This window comes from Mytilus californianus, unplaced genomic scaffold (assembly GCF_021869535.1).
Source record: "Mytilus californianus isolate M0D057914Y unplaced genomic scaffold, xbMytCali1.0.p SCAF_13, whole genome shotgun sequence".
Taxonomy (NCBI): Eukaryota; Metazoa; Mollusca; class Bivalvia; order Mytilida; family Mytilidae; genus Mytilus; species Mytilus californianus.
Genome location: NW_026262615.1, coordinates 32,850,220 through 32,868,590, shown reverse-complemented (window position 1 = coordinate 32,868,590; position 18,371 = coordinate 32,850,220). Strand labels below are relative to the sequence as shown.

Genomic DNA, 18,371 nt, shown 5'->3' with positions numbered 1-18,371 from the left:
AAACACAGATATAAATGCAATTGATAATATTGTATGCACATTTAGTACATTTCTTAGTTTACACTCTTTTTTGGGGGCCATTTCTGTTTATAAAATTATTCAATTAAGATTAAATTCAGTAGTTTATCATCACAATAAAATATTCATCTGGCATAATTTATTTAAAACTGAGCTTACACAAAGTATCAAAAAAATATACAACGGTGATCCAGGTATTTTGCCACCATCTCGCCTCCCTCCCCAAATGATTTAATTCCTTCTTTATTTTTTGTGTTTGAAACTCGCAATTCTCTCTTATCATCCTTACGAGATGTTATTCACACTTGGACAGGTGAACCCTGGAGTCTTAAATACACTCGAATGAAGATCAACAGAATAGATTCACAGAATGCTAACTTTTTTTACTGGGAATTTAACCACGACTAGCGGGGAAATGTTTGCTAGACTGAATTAAAAAGTCAGAAAACATGCATTCATTGTCATCAAATTATCAGTTATATATGTTCATTCAACATATCCGTCAGAACTTTTCTTTTTAACAAAATAATTTTATTGTACGATTAACTTTTATTACTATAAGCACAATAGAAATCCATGAAATATATATCTGCCGTTACCATAAGAATTTAGAGATGTTGCACGGCTGTTCGTTTTATTATTTGGATTAGGAGTTGGTTAATAGCTTTTCAAAACAGTCATCGATGAGCTTTAACATATTTTTTAAATGATAAACGAGCAAGACTTGAATTGATATCAATTCCATTCCCGGCATGCCCCAGTTTAAAAGTACGTCACCATAATAGACTGGTATATTCCAATAAAGGCAATTAATAATTTCCAATATTCTTCTTTATTATTGTTTATATATAGATACAATTTGGTGTATGTGTTTTGTATGTTATTATGAACATAATAAGATTATAAGTAAAAAATCAAGAATTTTCTCTTTAAAGATAAATATATTTGATCGATTAAATATAACATGTACAAGGAGATGGAATTTGAAAATCTTTGGTAAGTTCAGTATCAGGTTTTTGTATGCCATATGTTCTTATATAATCATGATAATTGATTTTCCTTCAGATATATGGGATCTAACAACTTAGTAAATTTACCAAAAGATCTGTTGTTTTCGAACACGAATCTTGAAATATTGTAAGTAATAATTATGCTCATCTCAGACTTTATTTTATTTTGGATTATATTATATATTTAATCATTTACAAACATATCTTCAATATACGTATGTGCCAAGAACTCAGCAGTTTTGATATCATTCAAGTTTAACTATGTCACTATTTAACTATGACTTTTGAAGCAATTAAAATTACATTAATTTACTAGAGACCTTTGAAATGTTTGGCAATTTGAATATCAGTAGGTTTATTAAGTATATTCATAATCGTTGATTTTCTATTAGATATTGACTGACTAACACGTGGGAAAGTTGTCAAAGAGGTATATCAAAATTGAACACAAATCTTCAATATTTGTAAAAAGTGAAATCACAAAAATACTGAACTCCATGTAAAATCTAAAATGGAAAGTCGCTAATCAAATAGCAAAATCAAAAGCTGAAACACATCAAACGAAGGGATAACAACTGTCATATTCCTGACTTGAATTGTAAGTGCAATAGATATTTATATCAGACTTAAACTTATCAAATGCTCTGTGGAATTTTCTACCTTGTTCACTTGTACCCTGTGTTGTTGATATACATAATCAAGATGACTGCTTTTATTTCAAAGTTGTAGCCAACTAAGTTAGTTTACCAGATAGTCTGTTATCATCAAACACCAAGATACAAGAATTGTAATATTATTGTGATTAATTCTTAACACAAACTTTGTTTTATTAAAGATTGTTTTGTTTAGGTAATCACGTAGATCTACAGATGTGTGCAGTCCTAACCTGTACAGAAGTTAACTTGAAGTAGACGTTTTGACTGCTTATCAAGTTAACTTCAGAAATTTTAAGCAGAAAAGCAATTTAACTTCGTCGTTGGTAAACTAGACCTACAGATGGGTGCAGTCCTAACCTGTACAGCAAGGTAACTTGATAACTAGTCATTGTGACTGGTCAAAGTTGCCTGTGAAAGGATTTAGGACTGCTCTGACCAGTCATATAACCACAATTAAGTTAACAATAAAAGCGGACTTGGTCCTAGGACTGTTTTATGTCTGCCGAAAAATTTAACTTGGAAACAGGTCCGCTATTCATATAAGATAACTTCATAACCGGTACTGCCATAACTTAACATAAGTTTACTTTGATTTTGACCACTCAGATCGAACCAGACCTGATCTCAAGGTAACTTTTGGCTGGTCTACTCAACACTAAATTTACTTGTTTCTTAGTATAAACATAGAAAGTAAGGTCAATATAATATTTCCATGATATAAACAATATAGATTAAATACATGTTTTTAAAAAAATATACGCATAAAACTTTTAATCGTACAATAAAAATTTATCCATGATCTGCCTTTCTACCAATTGAAAACGACATTGGTTACAATGCTAACGGGCATTGAATATATATTCTAATAAATATCAAATTTTTAAAGTCGTATATACATTTATTTTATATAAAATGTTGAAAGTTCTAATCGGTTTTAAAATGTGGCATTAATCTTATAAACTTGGTTATCAGATAACATCGATAAACAATCCCTATTACGAATAGGACTTAAGATCACATAAACAAATAATGATAATTGAAAGCAATATTGTTGTACAGTTACTGTTATTTATCATGTTTATGGTCGGCTTTCTAATATTTCTTTTTCTGCACCAATAAACAGCGCAAGCATGTTCTTTTTTTTTATTAAAATAATTGAATCAACACCAAAAATCGGCATTTTTCACATCTCAGACTGGCTCAAATATAACAAAATTAATTGACCGTATCAACCAAAACTGACCATATATGCACTTTGTTATGTTTATCTATAAACATGTAGCCGCATAAAAATTCAGTTATATTTTTATGTCAACGCCTTGTATAATACAAATGACAGCACTACTGGAACACAAAGACTGCATAATTTTGTCCCCACCAATTTAGAGTGCCAGCATGTCCTCTTTTTGTTAAAAATATTGTCTCGCAACAAAATTTCAGTAGTTTTGATACCTCAGGCTTACTAGTACAACAAAATTTGTCGACCGCATCGCCCAAAACTGACTATATCTGCACTTTTTTAAGTTTATTTATATAGCCGCATTAAAAATAAGAAATATTTTAATGTCAGGATAGATTGTATAATGCAAATAACAGCAATATTGGAACACAATGACTACAAAATTTTGTCTGCATTAATTAAGATTGCCAGCATGTCTTCTTTTTATTCAAAATATTGTCTTACAACAAAATTTCAGTAGTTTTTATACCTCGGGCTGACTATTGTCACAAAATTATTTGACCGTATCCACCAAAACTGACCATATTTGCACTTTCTTATGTTTATTTATAAAGCCGCATACAAAAATATCAGAAATATTTTTATGTCAGGATTGATTGTATAATACAAATGACAGCAATATTGGAACACAATGATTACAAAATGTTGTCGATATTAGTTTAGATTGCCAGCGTGTCCTTTTTTTATTCAAAATATTGTCTCACAACAAAATTTCAGTAGTTACCCTAGATACCCTAGGCTGACTAGTATCACAACATTATTTGACCGTATCAACCGAAACTGACCACATTTGAACTTTATTATGTTAATCTATAGAGCCGCATAAAAAAATCAGAGATATTTTTATGTCATGATAGATTGTATAATACAAATGACAGCAATATTGAAACGCAATGAGTACAAAATGTTGTCCGCATCAATATAGATTGCCAGTATATCGTCTTTTTATTCAAAATATTGTCTCGCAACAAAATTTCAGTAGTTTTGATAGCTCAGACTGACTCGTATCACAAAATATTATTATGAATCAACCAAAACTGACCATATTTGCACTTTCTTATGTTTATTATGGTCAGTGTTGGTTGATGCGGTCAAATAATTTTGTAAAACGAGACAGCCTGAGGCGCAAATTCTTAATTTTAATCCTGGTATCTGTGATGAGTTTATTGTATTATACAATACTTCTTGACATAAAAATATTACTGATTTATTATTTTAATAATAAAGTGCAAATATGGTTAGTTTTGGTTGATGCGGTCAAATAATTGTTGTTACACGAGTTAGCCTGAGGTATCAAAACTACTGAAATTTTGTTGCAAGTCAATATTTTGAATAAAAAGAGGACATGGTGGCTCTCTAAATTGATATGGACAAAATATTGTAATCATTATGTTCCAATATTGTTGTCATTTGTATCATACAATCCATCCTGACATAAAAAATATTACTGATTTATTATGCGGCCATATAAATTTACATAATCAAGTGCAAATATGGTCAGTTTTGGTTGATGCGGCAAATAATTTTGTTAAACAATTCAATCTGAGCTATCAAACTACTGACATTTTGTTAAGAATCAATATTTTGAATAAAAAAGAAGACATTCTGGCACTTTAAATTGATACAGACACAATTTTGTAGTCATTGTGTTCCAATATTGCTGTCATTTGTATTATACAATCCAGCCTGATGTAAAAATGTTACTGATTAACTATGTGGCTATATAGATTTACATAATTAAGTTCAAATATTGTCAGTTTTTGTTGATGCGGTCAAATAATTTTGCTATATTTGAGCCAGTCTGAGACGTGAAAACTGCTGATTTTTATGATGATTCAATTATTTGAATAACATAAGGACATGCTTGCACTATTAATTGGTGCAGAAAAGGAAATATTAGTAAGCCGATATTGCAGCATGATAAATATCAGTAACTGTACACCAATATTGCTTTCATTTATCATTGTTATTGTATACAATCTAAGTACTATTCGTTATTTTTTATCGATTTTATTTGAGAACCAAGTGTATAAGATTAATGCTACGACAAAGAGAAATGTGTATAACACGCACTGTTGTATGCGTACGTTATTTAAAAATTCATATACTTAATAAGTATTGTTTATATAAAACAAAGACATTTTAAAATATTTACAAAAACAATTGATTTAGAGCGGTCCTGGTTACAAGTTAATTTAGTGCTGAGCAGACCAGCCAAAAGTTAACTTGAGATCATGTCTGGTTTGATCTGAGTTCTCAAAATCAAAGTTAACTTATGGTTGGACTGGTTTCGAAGTTAACTTATAAAAGTAGCGGACCTGTGTCCAAGTTAACTTTTTCGCCAGTCATAAAACCAGTCCTAGGACCAATAAAATTGAGAATGGAAATGAGGAATGTGTCAAAGAGACAACAGCCCGACCATAGAACAGACAACAGCCGAAGGCCACCAATTGGTCTTCAATGCAACGAGAAACTCCCGCATCCGGAGGCGTCATTCAGCTGGCCCCTTAACAAATATGTATACTAGTTCAGTGATAATGAACGCCATACTAAACTCCAAATTATACACAAGCAACTAAAATTAAAAGTGATACAAGACTAATAAAGACCAGAGGCTCCTGACTTGGGTCAGGCGCAAAAATGCGGCGGGGTTAAACATGTTTTTTTGAGATCTCAACCCTCCCCCTATACTTCTAGCCAATGTAGAAAAAACAAACGTACAACAGTACGCACAGTAAAACTCAGTTTAAGAGAAGTCCGAGTCAAGTCTGCTTTTCAAGTTAACTTGATTGTGTTACTAGGACTGGTCAGAGCAGTCCTAAATCCTGTCACAGGTTAACTTTGACCAGTCAATATTACTGGTTAGCAAGATAACTTGTTGTACGGGTTAGGATTGCTCCAATCTGTATATCGATGTTCCTCAATATACTTGTGTGTCGACAACTCTGAATATTCCATCATTAAATTGTGTTGGCAAACTTTCCTTGTGTTTACTAATGTTACATTAAATATCACGCATTATTTTAGTTTGCAAGCTTTAAAAATGCACCAATAATATCAGTTTAAAGACAAATATATTTTATCTATTGAATACACGGAGATCGAATTTGGTAATCTTTGGTAAGTTCAGAATCGGTGTTTAAATGTCAATTGTTCTTACATAATCATGATAACTGATTTTCTTCTAGATATATAGAATTTAACAAGTTAGTAAGTTTACCAGAAGGAATGTTTTCTAACAACAAAAAACTTAAAACATTGTAAGTAGGATTTATGCTCATCTCAGACCTTTTCTTACATATATCATTTAAATTGTATATTTAATCACGTACACCACATATCTGCTGTTCTTAAATATACTTGTGTGCTGAGAACATAGTAGTGTTGTCATCATTATATTTTAATTTTGTTAGATAATGTTGAATGTAAAAGCAATACAAATTTCACCACCAATATCAGGTTGATGACAATTTCATTTGATCCATTGAATAGCTGAAGTTCAACCATTGAAATGTTTGGTAATTTGAATGTAAGTAGGTTGAATAAATATGTTCATGATGATTGATTTTCTATTAGATATTTACTTCAGTACAAGTTTACCAGAAGGTCAGTTAACATTGAACGCAAATCTTCAATATTTGTAAGTGCAATTGATATTTATATCAGACTAATAACTTATTAAATGTTGTGTGGAATTGTCTACCTTATTCATATGTATCCAGTGTTTTTGATATTCATAATCAAGATGACTGATTTTATCCAAAATTGTAGCAAACTAAGAAAGTTTACCAGATAGTCTGTTATCATCAAATACCAAGTTACAAGAATTATTATTGTGATTAATGCTGAACACAAACTTTATTTTATTAAAAATTGTTTTGTTTATATAACCACGTACATCTACCGATGTGTGCAGTCCTAACCTGTACAAAAGTTAACTTGGAGCAAACTTTTTGACTGCTTTCCAAGTCAACTTGAGAAATGATATGTCAGACTTAAACTTATTATACGATCATATTGGATTTGAAATCAGGTTCTGATATAAAAAGGTGTTTTAATATAAGTGTGTGACAATAGCTCAACAGGTTTATCGTCTAGTGTAATGTTATTGAATACAAGGAGATCACATTGGTAATGTTTGGTAAGTTCAGTAGTCGTGTTTTAATGTAACATGTTCTAACGTAATCATGATTATTGATTTTCTTTCAGAGATTTAGAGAATAACACGTTAGTCAGTTTACCAAAAGGTCTGTTTACATTCAACATAAACCTTAAATTTGTGTAAGTGTAATTTATTTTGATACCAGACTTAAACTTATTTAAGTGTTTTGAATGTTTAACCTCGTTCATAGGTACCCTATGTTCTTTAATATTCTTCTGTGCCAATAGTGTAAGGTTGCCAGGTAGTCTGTGATCATCGAACACTACTTTACAAGAATTATCACCCTTCTATTACACGTCTTTCTTACATGGTTATTAAACTTTTAATGTTATTCAATATTAAAACAATAATCTTAGAATTCCTATTGGTAATTTGAGTATTATTGTCTTGATTAAATATGTTTTTACATATTCAAGATGATTGATTTTATTTCAAAGTTGTAGCCAATTACAACTAAGTAAGTTTACCAGATAGTCTCTTATAATCGACACTATGTTGCAAGAATATTGATTATGTATAACGCTTATCACATACTTTATTTTATTGAAATATTGAAGATTGTTTTGTTTATATGATCACGTACTTATATAACTGATGTTCCTCAATATGCTCGCGTATAAACATCTTACCATCATTTCAATTTGTTTGCAAACTTTCTTTTTGTATACCAATATTACTTTAAATGTCGTTCAATATTTATAAGTTGCAGTTGAAAGCTTAACGAAATGCATCAACAATGTCAGTTTGAAAAAATATATATGTTATCTATTGAAAAAAAGGAGATCGAACTTGGTAATCTTTGGTAAGTTCAGTGTCAATGTATCAATGTCACATGTTCTAATATGATCATGATATTTGATTTTCTTCCAGATATATAGAATCTAACAACTTAGTAAGTTTACCAAAAGATCTATTTGTGTCGAACACGAATCTGTTATCATTGTAAGTATGAATTATGCTCGTCTCAGACTTTATTTAATATAATTTTAGATTAGACTAAATATTATATACTAGTATTTAATCATGTACAAACATATCTGATGTCCTTTAATATCCTTATGTGCCGAGTTTGAATTTTGAAGCAATTAATATTACATCCACAGTATTAGGTGGTTGACAAATATATTTGATCCATTAAATAACTGAAGATAGTCCTTTGCAATGTTTTGTAATTTAAATATCAGTAGGTTTATTAAGTTTGTTCATGATCATTGATTTTCTAATATATATTTACTGATTAACAAGTAAGAAATATGACCAGAAGGTCTGTTAACTTTGAACGCAAATCTTCAATACTTCTAAGTGCAATTGATATTTATAACAGACTTAAACTTATTTAATATTGTGTGGAATTGTTAACCTTGTTTACATGTACCCGGTATTTTTGATATACTTGTATAACAACAGCCCAGCAGGTTTATCACCATTCTATTGTGTATGAACAGTTTCATCTCACAGGCTTAATTAACTTTGATGTTATTCAATATTTCAAATTAAATCTGTAGCCAATAACAACTAAGAAAGTTTACCAGATAGTCTGTTATCATCAAACACCAAAATACAAGAATTCCAATTGTGATTAATGCTTATCACAGACTTTAATCAATATTAACTTGTTTTGTTTATATAGTCACGTACATATATAATTGATGTTCTTCGATATACGTAAGTGCCGACAACTTAATAGTTTTGCAATAAAAAATACATCAACATTATTAAGCATGTTCATGATCATTGATTTTATATAAAATATTTACCAAATAACAAGTGAGAAATTTACCAGAAGGTCTGTTCATTTTGAACACGGTGTAAATCTTTAATATGTGTTTCCCATTTCCATTCTCAATTTTATTGTGTAATTGAAAATCATTTATATCAGTCTTAGCCGTATTTAATATTGTAAGGATGTTTGAACCTCTTTAATATGTACCCTTTGCTCATTAATATACTTGTGTGCCAATAGTTTAGCATGTGTATCACCATTATATTGTCTATGAACATTTCCGTCGTACATGTTTATTGAACTTTTAATATTATTCAATATTTCAAAATTGATCCTAGAATTCCTGTTGGTTATTTGAATAGTATTGTCTTGATTTAACACGTTCTTATCCATTCGTTTGATGTGTTTGAACTTTTGATTTTGCAATTTGATTAGGGACATTCCGTTTTGAATTTTCCTCGGAGTTCAGTATTTTTGTGATTTTACTTTTTACATAGGAGTAAGTTTACCAGTAGGTATGTAGTCATCGAACCCAAAGCTTCGACATTTGTAAGTGTGATTGATTCTTATTTCAGCCTTTATCCTATAATAGATTGCATCATATTCCTATAACGATCATATATAGTTGATGTTCTTCTATACATGTAAGGGAACTTGTTGGCCAGGTAGTTTATGTAGTTTATTTACTGTATCACAAGCCTGTCAACACTGAACTAGTGATTTCAAACCACGCATGTGACAGGTGCATTTGACTCGAATATTGATTAATCTATACATACTCATTTTACTCCTAATCTCATTCTATATTGAAAGGCTAGTCTTTGAAATCTTGCGTAATTCAAGAACCATTGTCTTGATAGAATATAATCTTACAAAATCATGATAGTAATTGATTTTCTTCCAAGTCAGGAATATGGCAGTTGTTTTTCACTTGTTCAATTGATTGATAGCGTTTGATTTTGTCTGTATTCATGGAATTCCCTTAATGGATTTGCCTTGTAGTTTAGTATTTTTGTTTTACTTTTTTTAAACCTTTGGTAATGTGTGTATCAGTGTCCTAAGTTTATTTAAGACGTTAGCATGTTTATCTTATCATATGACAGGTCGTATTGGATATTTAATCATGCACATATGTAACTGATGTTCTTCAAAATATTCTTGTGTGCAAACACCTCAACAGGTTTACTATCATTTTTATTGTTTACGTACTATTAATTTCTACTTCTTTATTTAAATTTTAATGTCGTTCAATAATTCAATATTACTGTTCAAAGCAATATCAGTTTGAAAAAAAATATATTTATCTTTTAAATTCACGGAGAACGACATTTGGAATGTATGGTATATTAAGCATCAGTGTCCTATTTCAGATTTGCATTTATAATTATTGATGTTCTCATAGCACTGTACAGGGTAACTGCTTAATAAGTTTACCAGAAGTTCTGTTCTTGAAAACATAAATATAATTATAAGTTGTGTTGCAAGTATTGTTTTGTAGGACAGTTGTTTCTCTTGCGTAATAAAATGCTTTGCTTAATGTTTAACTTAAAGCTCTATCTATGTTGATTTGATGATTTTAACCTCTTGTTGCAAATATCTATAGAAACAGCATGATACTTTGGCGTTGTTTCATGTAATTCCATGCTGTTGCCGTATCTTGCATATTTTTCCCCTCAGGAATTTAAATTGTTTCGCAGTAATGTGAAAAACCAGACGTCACATGGTTATGTACATTAGATAGGAATTAATCTTATATTGAATTTAATATTTAAGGAATATGTACACAAACCCATTCATATGCTGCCTCATAATTGATTTTAAAGAATGGGCATCAAACCAAACACTGTATTATGAAGGAACATGTACTGATTCAAAAACCACCATAGATATTCACAATTTTAACGAGACAACCTGCATAATTCCAGGTAAGCAGATTAGAATATGTCTTAAAAATAATTGAGTTTACTAATGTTTTATCTAAATGCAATATATCTATTCCCAATTTGACCTATGTAGCAACTATCTGGAATAAAAATAAATATCTCAGACATGCTTCTATTTCTTTTTTTTTCTGATTTGTTGTGAAATTGCCTGAACATTTAACATTCGTGATACATACATCGTGTCCATTTTCTATTCCACACACACACACATATATATATATATATATATATATATATATAAACAAGTCTAAATTGAAAACAACGTTCAAACCTATGATTGTGTTGGATAAAAACCGCAATTTTTATACGTGTGCATGCAAAACAAATTTCGTAGTAGAGGGGTCTAAATACAGCACAAACAACAACTTCCAAAAGACCACAAAAAGTGAAAAAGTCTATTTTAGCATAACGCATATTTTTTCGTTTGGGCTTGTATTATATTTTCCTTCGGGTTTATATGATCCGTTCATCCTATTTCGACTCTTTAAAACTCAAGAGTCTTTCCTAAATTTAGGTAAATTATATGGCCTTCCAAATACCGTTTTGATCCCTAACATCACTGAAGAGACATAATTGTCGAAATCCGGATATGGTGTACAAATTTTTGCACCTCATGTTTGTGGTATACCATCTTTTCCACAAGTTTATTGTTTTCTGTTTGGTATTTAATTAATATTAAGATCCATTTTGTAAGATCTGGTGATCAATTTATTTGGCAATCGCCAATGGCAGTAAGCAGGGTTTAAGAACATCAGTTGTTCGACCTGCTAGTCAAATGCGTTTTGCTAAAATAGACTTTTTCACTTTTTTTGGTTTTTTGGAATATATATATATATATATATATATTATTAAGTCACATTCGTAATGATGAGAAAAACATTAAGACACTCAGTTGGAGTTTTAACTTGAGCCTCATCCTCTTTAACGACAATTGTAATTGATTAACTTAAATAACTTTTGACATACAATATTTAGCAGACACAATCTTAAACAACTGAATACACAGTTTGTTTTACTAAATAGTATACCTTATATGTTTTATACATATGAAAGATATGATTAGTTTTTAAACTTATAAGGTTTCATTTACACTACATGAAAGTATTATGGTTTTTTTTTTGTGTTTGACATAACAAAACTGGAAAATTACGATGTTTAAATCAAAGCATTCTTAAATGTACTCTATAACTAAACAAACAAAAAATGCAAATTTCAAAAGGAGCAATGATAAAAATTTGTCAGAAATCATTGTTTTTACTCAGGTAAATTAATCAATGAGTGAAGGATTTTTCTTAGAAGAAATATAAAGGTCCCAGTGAATAAATTACACAGAGAATAATAGCTATTGTATGTACTCAATAGCATAATAGGAGATTAATCTGTGGTAAAGTTTCATTGGGTTTGCAAAAATTATTTTGTTAAAATTACTCGTTATATTATATTTATCATATTCATATCAACATACTGTAATTGTACTTGTTTCCACGGTGTATTTATATTCACGAATTTTGCGGTTGGTATATTATCGTGGGAAAAAAATACACGCACATTTGAATTTAACCTTTCAACTTGAAACTTACTGTTCATCTCTGCATGTGAACTTGGACTTACATCGATGACAGGACATGTTTTCAATCCTGTTAATCCGTGAAAAAAAAACAAGTCCGTTACATACAGACTAAATTAATATCAGCAGTTGCCAAGTTGAACCCAATTAAAGATAAAAGAAACAATATTGATACAAGATTACATTAAACCATATGAAATTTCTATTTTATTTGTTATCGATTAATTTACAAATATGTGTGTATAGTAGATGACAATAGTTTTGAAAGCTTTACTGTAATCAAACATTATAGTTATATTTTTTTTTTAAACTTAAATCTGTTGAATCTTCAAATAAAGAATGACAAACGAATGAATTAAAATTCATATTAGTTCAGTCATACCGATAATCTTACTACTAACAGTTTACCCGACGGCTATTTACGCATTTCCTTTTAATGCAGTTCTTATTGACACACGAGACGATAATTATAACTTTTATTTTTTAATTTAATTTTTAGGAAAAAAACCGCGAAAATAAAAATCTGCGAACGTGTTTGAAATACACATTTCGCGAAAATAAGTACAATTACAATATAAAAAGAAAAAAGAAGATGTAAAAAATCAGTGTTCATTCTTACCTTTACATTATAGAATTAAAAACGAGAACGACGCGTTATATATTGCATGCATCTGAAGTGCTTTTCTGGATGTTTGGTACGATGGTTTGTTTCTTCTTTATATATTAATGAGAATTGAAAATCGGATAACTACTGCTGATCATAATTAAAAGGACAATTCCTGTAAATGCAAGTTATCCAAATTGGCTCAAATTGTCGTAATTGATTTATACCGTGCAAACATCTATATCCAACTTACAAAACTTTCTGTAATGTGACTGCAGGCTGTGATTACTTGAAAAGAAAAGGTGAAACAATGTAAGAAAGCTTAAAACCAATATCATTTACTAATTCGGCAACCACTAAATAAATCATAAACAAGTTAAAGTAAAACTATGAGTATGATGCATGCATAACTATTTAAATGAGGTCGGATTGAGGTTTCAGTTTATGAAAATTGAATTAAACTGACTGCTAATAGTGCAAAATATTTTTGCAAAAGTATAAGATTTATACCGTTTTGTTTTCATTTTTGAATGGAGGATGGAGCCCTTGGATCAACTCCTCATGTTCTGCAACTTGTGGAGATGGTGTCATAATCAAAACCAGAACATGTGACAATCCTCCACCGTCTGACGATGGACTGAAATGTGTTGGTTCCGAAATTGAAACATCACTTTGCAACTTAAGAAAATGTCGAGGTAAATTCTTTAGATATATCAGATTACAATCAACATTACCTTAGAAATCAATTGTTAACCGGAGCGGAACACTTCTCTTTAGAACTTATTAAAAAAACCTGTTCAATCTATCACTGTATTCTGTGAAATCAGAATAAAAAAATCATCAAAGATGTAAGGCTTTTTCGCCATAAGCGTGTTTCTTCAAAGTGAGACTCGTCTGTAGCGTTTGAATGAAATCAGTTTTGAGGCAAGAGCAAATAAATGTTAAAGGGCGTAACAATAAAATCAGTTTAGTACCAAATACGGTTAATGCAATAAAAAAACCTTAGTGTTTTCAATATTTCAATATTTCAAAAACAATAAACAGTCAGGGCAATTACTTAAATGAGTGATTTCTTAAATCACTTATTCAAGTAACATTTTCTCCAACTTAAATGCTGCAATTAAGAGTAGTCTTTCTTAAAAAATCACCTATTTAAAAAGTACAAATAAATCACTAGGCTAAGTGATTTTATTTTATTTTAGCTTTAAATATATAATATTAATGATCCTGGGACTAATTATGATGTTTAAGTTATCAGAAACAACATCTGTGTTAATATGATGACTGCTCATGTATAGTGATGGCCCTTTTTTTAATCTGAGATAATGACATGAACATCACTTGTTTATCTATTTTGAGTATTATTTTATTAAATGTAAATATTTAAAACGCTCGGCAAGCCTCGCGTTGTAAATTAAAAAAGAATTAACTGTCTCGAGTGGATAAATATCTGATCACACTCGATGCAGTCGTAGGATCTATATATAGCGAACAGTATCATTTAATAACATAATCTCAAAGCTGAAACCTTGAATTTTACAGGAAAAATGCTCCCACCTCTGGGAAAAATATGTTAGGAAAGTACTAGATCATTTTGTTAAGCCTTCATTGTAGCATTTTTCTCAACAAATTTAGAATATACAGATGAATGATTGCATCAAAGTCGTAAACCTTGCTACTTCAAAGAAGCAAAAGGTCAATTTTATTCAGTTTTACTTATACTTTAATAAAATCTAAACCTGTGCGTTTAAAATTTTGGTAAAATACAAAATCACAGAATTCTTAATTTGCTACTCAAATGAGTGATTTAAAAGCACTTATTTTAGTAATTTCATAGACTCATAAATTGACAGAAAATGAACAAATTATTTATATATCATGTCAACATGAAAGTGTTGATAACTGGCGTGACGTCATCGACCCAGTCGTAAACATCTTTATTTCAAAGCTAAAGCTGATTTTGGCTAAAGTAATACCTTAATACTGTTATTCTGAAACATATTTAATTAATCGATTTCAGCAACCTCAAAACAAAAATAGAAAAAAAAAGCTACAGTGTTTCAACATTCCGAATGTGGTTAAGTTGTTTAGAGATTTAATCAAACAAATCAAGGATATGCCATTACTTTCTAAATAAGAAAACAAGTTTAACATGACATAAAGCAATTACTGATAGTCAAGATGCGTCTATACAAGTTTCACCGTGTTTAGCAAAACCTTGAGTCAATGGGGTTGTAAATTGTTCATATCTTTTTACAGCATCATGCCGTCGTTCAAAGAAAAGATCAGTAGACCATTTGGACAATAAATCAGGTAAATTTCCACCATAATTGTTTCATTCATTTTGACAAACATAAGTTATGGTCGACATTAATACAATTTTAGCACTTGCTACGGTTACCCGCAAAACGTAACAATAAGAAATAATAATTGTTATTTTCAAGACTAATTACCGAGATGTATTTCCAAGAGGGACCCTATTTCATACGGAAATTGCATGTAACAATAACATAGTTTGTTATTGTCAATAGATAAATATATTCAGGTAGGCACTGTTCTAAAAAAAATGTTTGATTTGCAAGCAATCTATGAAACAAATTTAAACAATTAAATTAAGATGTAATATAAACATGATTAAACTTCAAGATAAATTGACCAATATGACGTTCATTTTTGCCATGGAGTGGTCGTATAAAGAAGTTCACTATTCATGACAATGGATTCGAATCAGCAAAATGTTCAATGTGTGGTCAGTGAAAAGTTTGTTTTTCTTCAAAATTTTAATGATAAACTTCATCAAATCCAAAATTCAAATTCTGTTTAACAATATAGAAGACGTTCTGATCATAACCCCAGAGGAACAATTTCTTTCATTAGTGAAATTGCCTACGGAATTGATCGACAAGAACATTAATATCAATGAATCAAAGAATACTTTTCCAATGACTCATGGAAAATGCAAACACAAACAGATATCGCAGAAGAAGAACACAGCAGAGTGGAACTGCTAAGTGTGTGGTATTGAATTCCATATATATGAATATATTGTTTGCAACAGGTATCTGAAGTGGTACCACCTAAAATGTGTTGGCCTCACAGTGTCAACTTAGGTATATACTGGATGTGCCAGAAGTACCACCAAAATAAATAGCTATAATACTTCTTATTATAAGTGTTTAATTCATCATTGCTATGTTCATTGAATAATGTCTATTCATAGAATTTTTGTTTCAAATATGTAAACCGAAGAATACGGGAAATGACACGAATACAGCTCAAATATCCAGATTATACACACTAAAAAGACATAACTTGCAAATGTAAAATTTTGCCAGTAATTATAACTGCCGATAACAATAACAAAATTTATTGTTATCTGCAATTTCCGTATGCAATTGGATTCCTCTCCAGAAATACATTTCGGGAATTAGTCTCAGAAGTAACAATAATTATTTTGTTTTTGTTACTTTTTGCGTGTGACCGTAAAAAAAAAAAAAATAAATAAGTTTTATTTAGAGTCGGCATAGTATACAAACAAAGACATAACATAAGCTCTAATGAGTTTTTAATCGACAAAAGATAGTGCCTACAATTCTTGTCTCGCCTATGATGAAAGTCGAGGAAAGCGAGATATAGAGATTGCTTTTCTGGCGACTGCAACGATGGTGTCAACAATTGTTAAGTTTTCTGCCTAAGTTAGTTTATTACGTACTACTTGCGATAGAATATTGATATATAGTACAAAGTTGCATTACTAGCAGTATATATCAGTTTGACAACCATTGTGAGGCTCTGCCCCCTAGGTCAAGGTTCAGCGACTTTGAAGTGACTAACCATTGTAAATGTTAACTTTTCGAATTGGTTTGTTTAAAAGAATCTATTTGTGATAGATCAATGATATTTAATATAAAGTTGCATTACTATAAGTACATATCAGTTAGACGACTATTTTGAGGCCCTGGCTTCTAGGTCATGATTCAGCGACTTTGAATTATTTAGCAATTTTCAATGTTAAGTTTTCTACTGAAGTTAGATTGATAAGAACTGCTTACAATATACAATGATATTGTCGATATAGTTACATTACTGTCTGTACATTTCAGTGTTTCAATCAATTATAGGCCCTGTCCACAAGCTTTCAAGTGACTTTGAAATAATATGCAATGTTGCTGTCCATCAGATTGTCTTTTTTCTGACGTTGATGCCTACAGGCGATACACATATCGCTGTGTCAACAGTTTATTATTGTGCCTTTGCAGTTAATATTATTTAATTTAGAATTTATTACGAAATTGTTATATCACCCACCATGTGAATCCATACTTAGTCGAAATAGCACAAATGCAAGACAGTGTGCAGTTGCTTTATAAGAAACAAACAAGCTTATTGCATTATACAACTCACTAGATTCGTACTATATGGCACATCTGAAAGCATTTTGAAGTTCATCATGCCTTACAACGAGTGACTGTAATATCACAAATAAAATAAGAGTACAATACAGTATAATGTTATAAATCACAATAATTTATTCTGTCTTCCAGGATCAAACAGCCTAAATTGAAAGCTATGAACCAAACAAAAGAGACAAATTTGATTGAAAAAAATGGAAACAAAGTGGATCGATTTCATTCTTATATAAAACTGAGGGACAATTTTAACATGGTTTAAATTTTATGATCATCATTGTGGGAAAATTCATTCTTTGCTTTCGTTTGAAAATCTAACTTTCGATATCTTAGATACCATCTGTGTGGTTAACCTTCTCACGAGTGCGAACGTACTAATTCTTACTTGTATAATGTAATCTTGAATTCAGTTATTAGGTTAGATGACTTTTAATTGGACCTATCAAAGCATTTCATCTGTGATATGTATGACAATAAATTTGTAAAGAGTGAGAATAAACGTTTTTTTCATATCGTTTGATGATATTTTGTGGGATATACATTAGTTACATGTTACATTTTTTTGGTGATTTTTTGTGGGAATATTCATTGGTATTATCAACTTGTATTTAAATCATTAATATATGTGATTTGTTTCTTAATAAAATCCGGGTATAAATTTAATAGTACATGTTTTCATTGTGTTGCCATATACATATCAAATGAACAATATTTTTAATACCGTATACATATAGTTCACAACTAGGAGGTTAACTTATTTTTAATTATCAGTAACTTCAAGTAACTGATGGGTGTAGTTGAGGGTAAAATGAGACCAAAGCGAACCAAAACTAGACACTTCATGTGCATTCAGAGGGGAAATCAAATGCATAGTAATATTTCTTTTTTCTAAACTGTTTTTTTTTCTTAATATTTATAATTGTTGTCTATTTGATCATGTTAATCATTTCTTATCAACGTGATCATTGATATTTACAATACACACTGGTCATGAATAACATACACCTGAGACTACTACAATGTAAACCTGTATGCCTCA

At 30.2% G+C, this 18,371-nt stretch overlaps 1 protein-coding gene across 1 annotated transcript; it reads left to right on the top strand.

Moving 5' to 3' along the window:
- Positions 1-7,171: 7,171 nt before the first annotated feature.
- Positions 7,172-17,976, top strand: LOC127723530 (semaphorin-5A-like). Its single transcript, XM_052230171.1, has 6 exons — positions 7,172-7,205; positions 7,957-8,028; positions 10,583-10,734; positions 13,460-13,618; positions 15,183-15,236; positions 17,468-17,976. Exons 3-6 carry the CDS (start codon positions 10,587-10,589, stop codon positions 17,485-17,487), a joined length of 381 nt encoding a protein of 126 aa, XP_052086131.1. The 5' UTR covers positions 7,172-7,205; positions 7,957-8,028; positions 10,583-10,586; the 3' UTR covers positions 17,488-17,976.
- Positions 17,977-18,371: the final 395 nt, after the last annotated feature.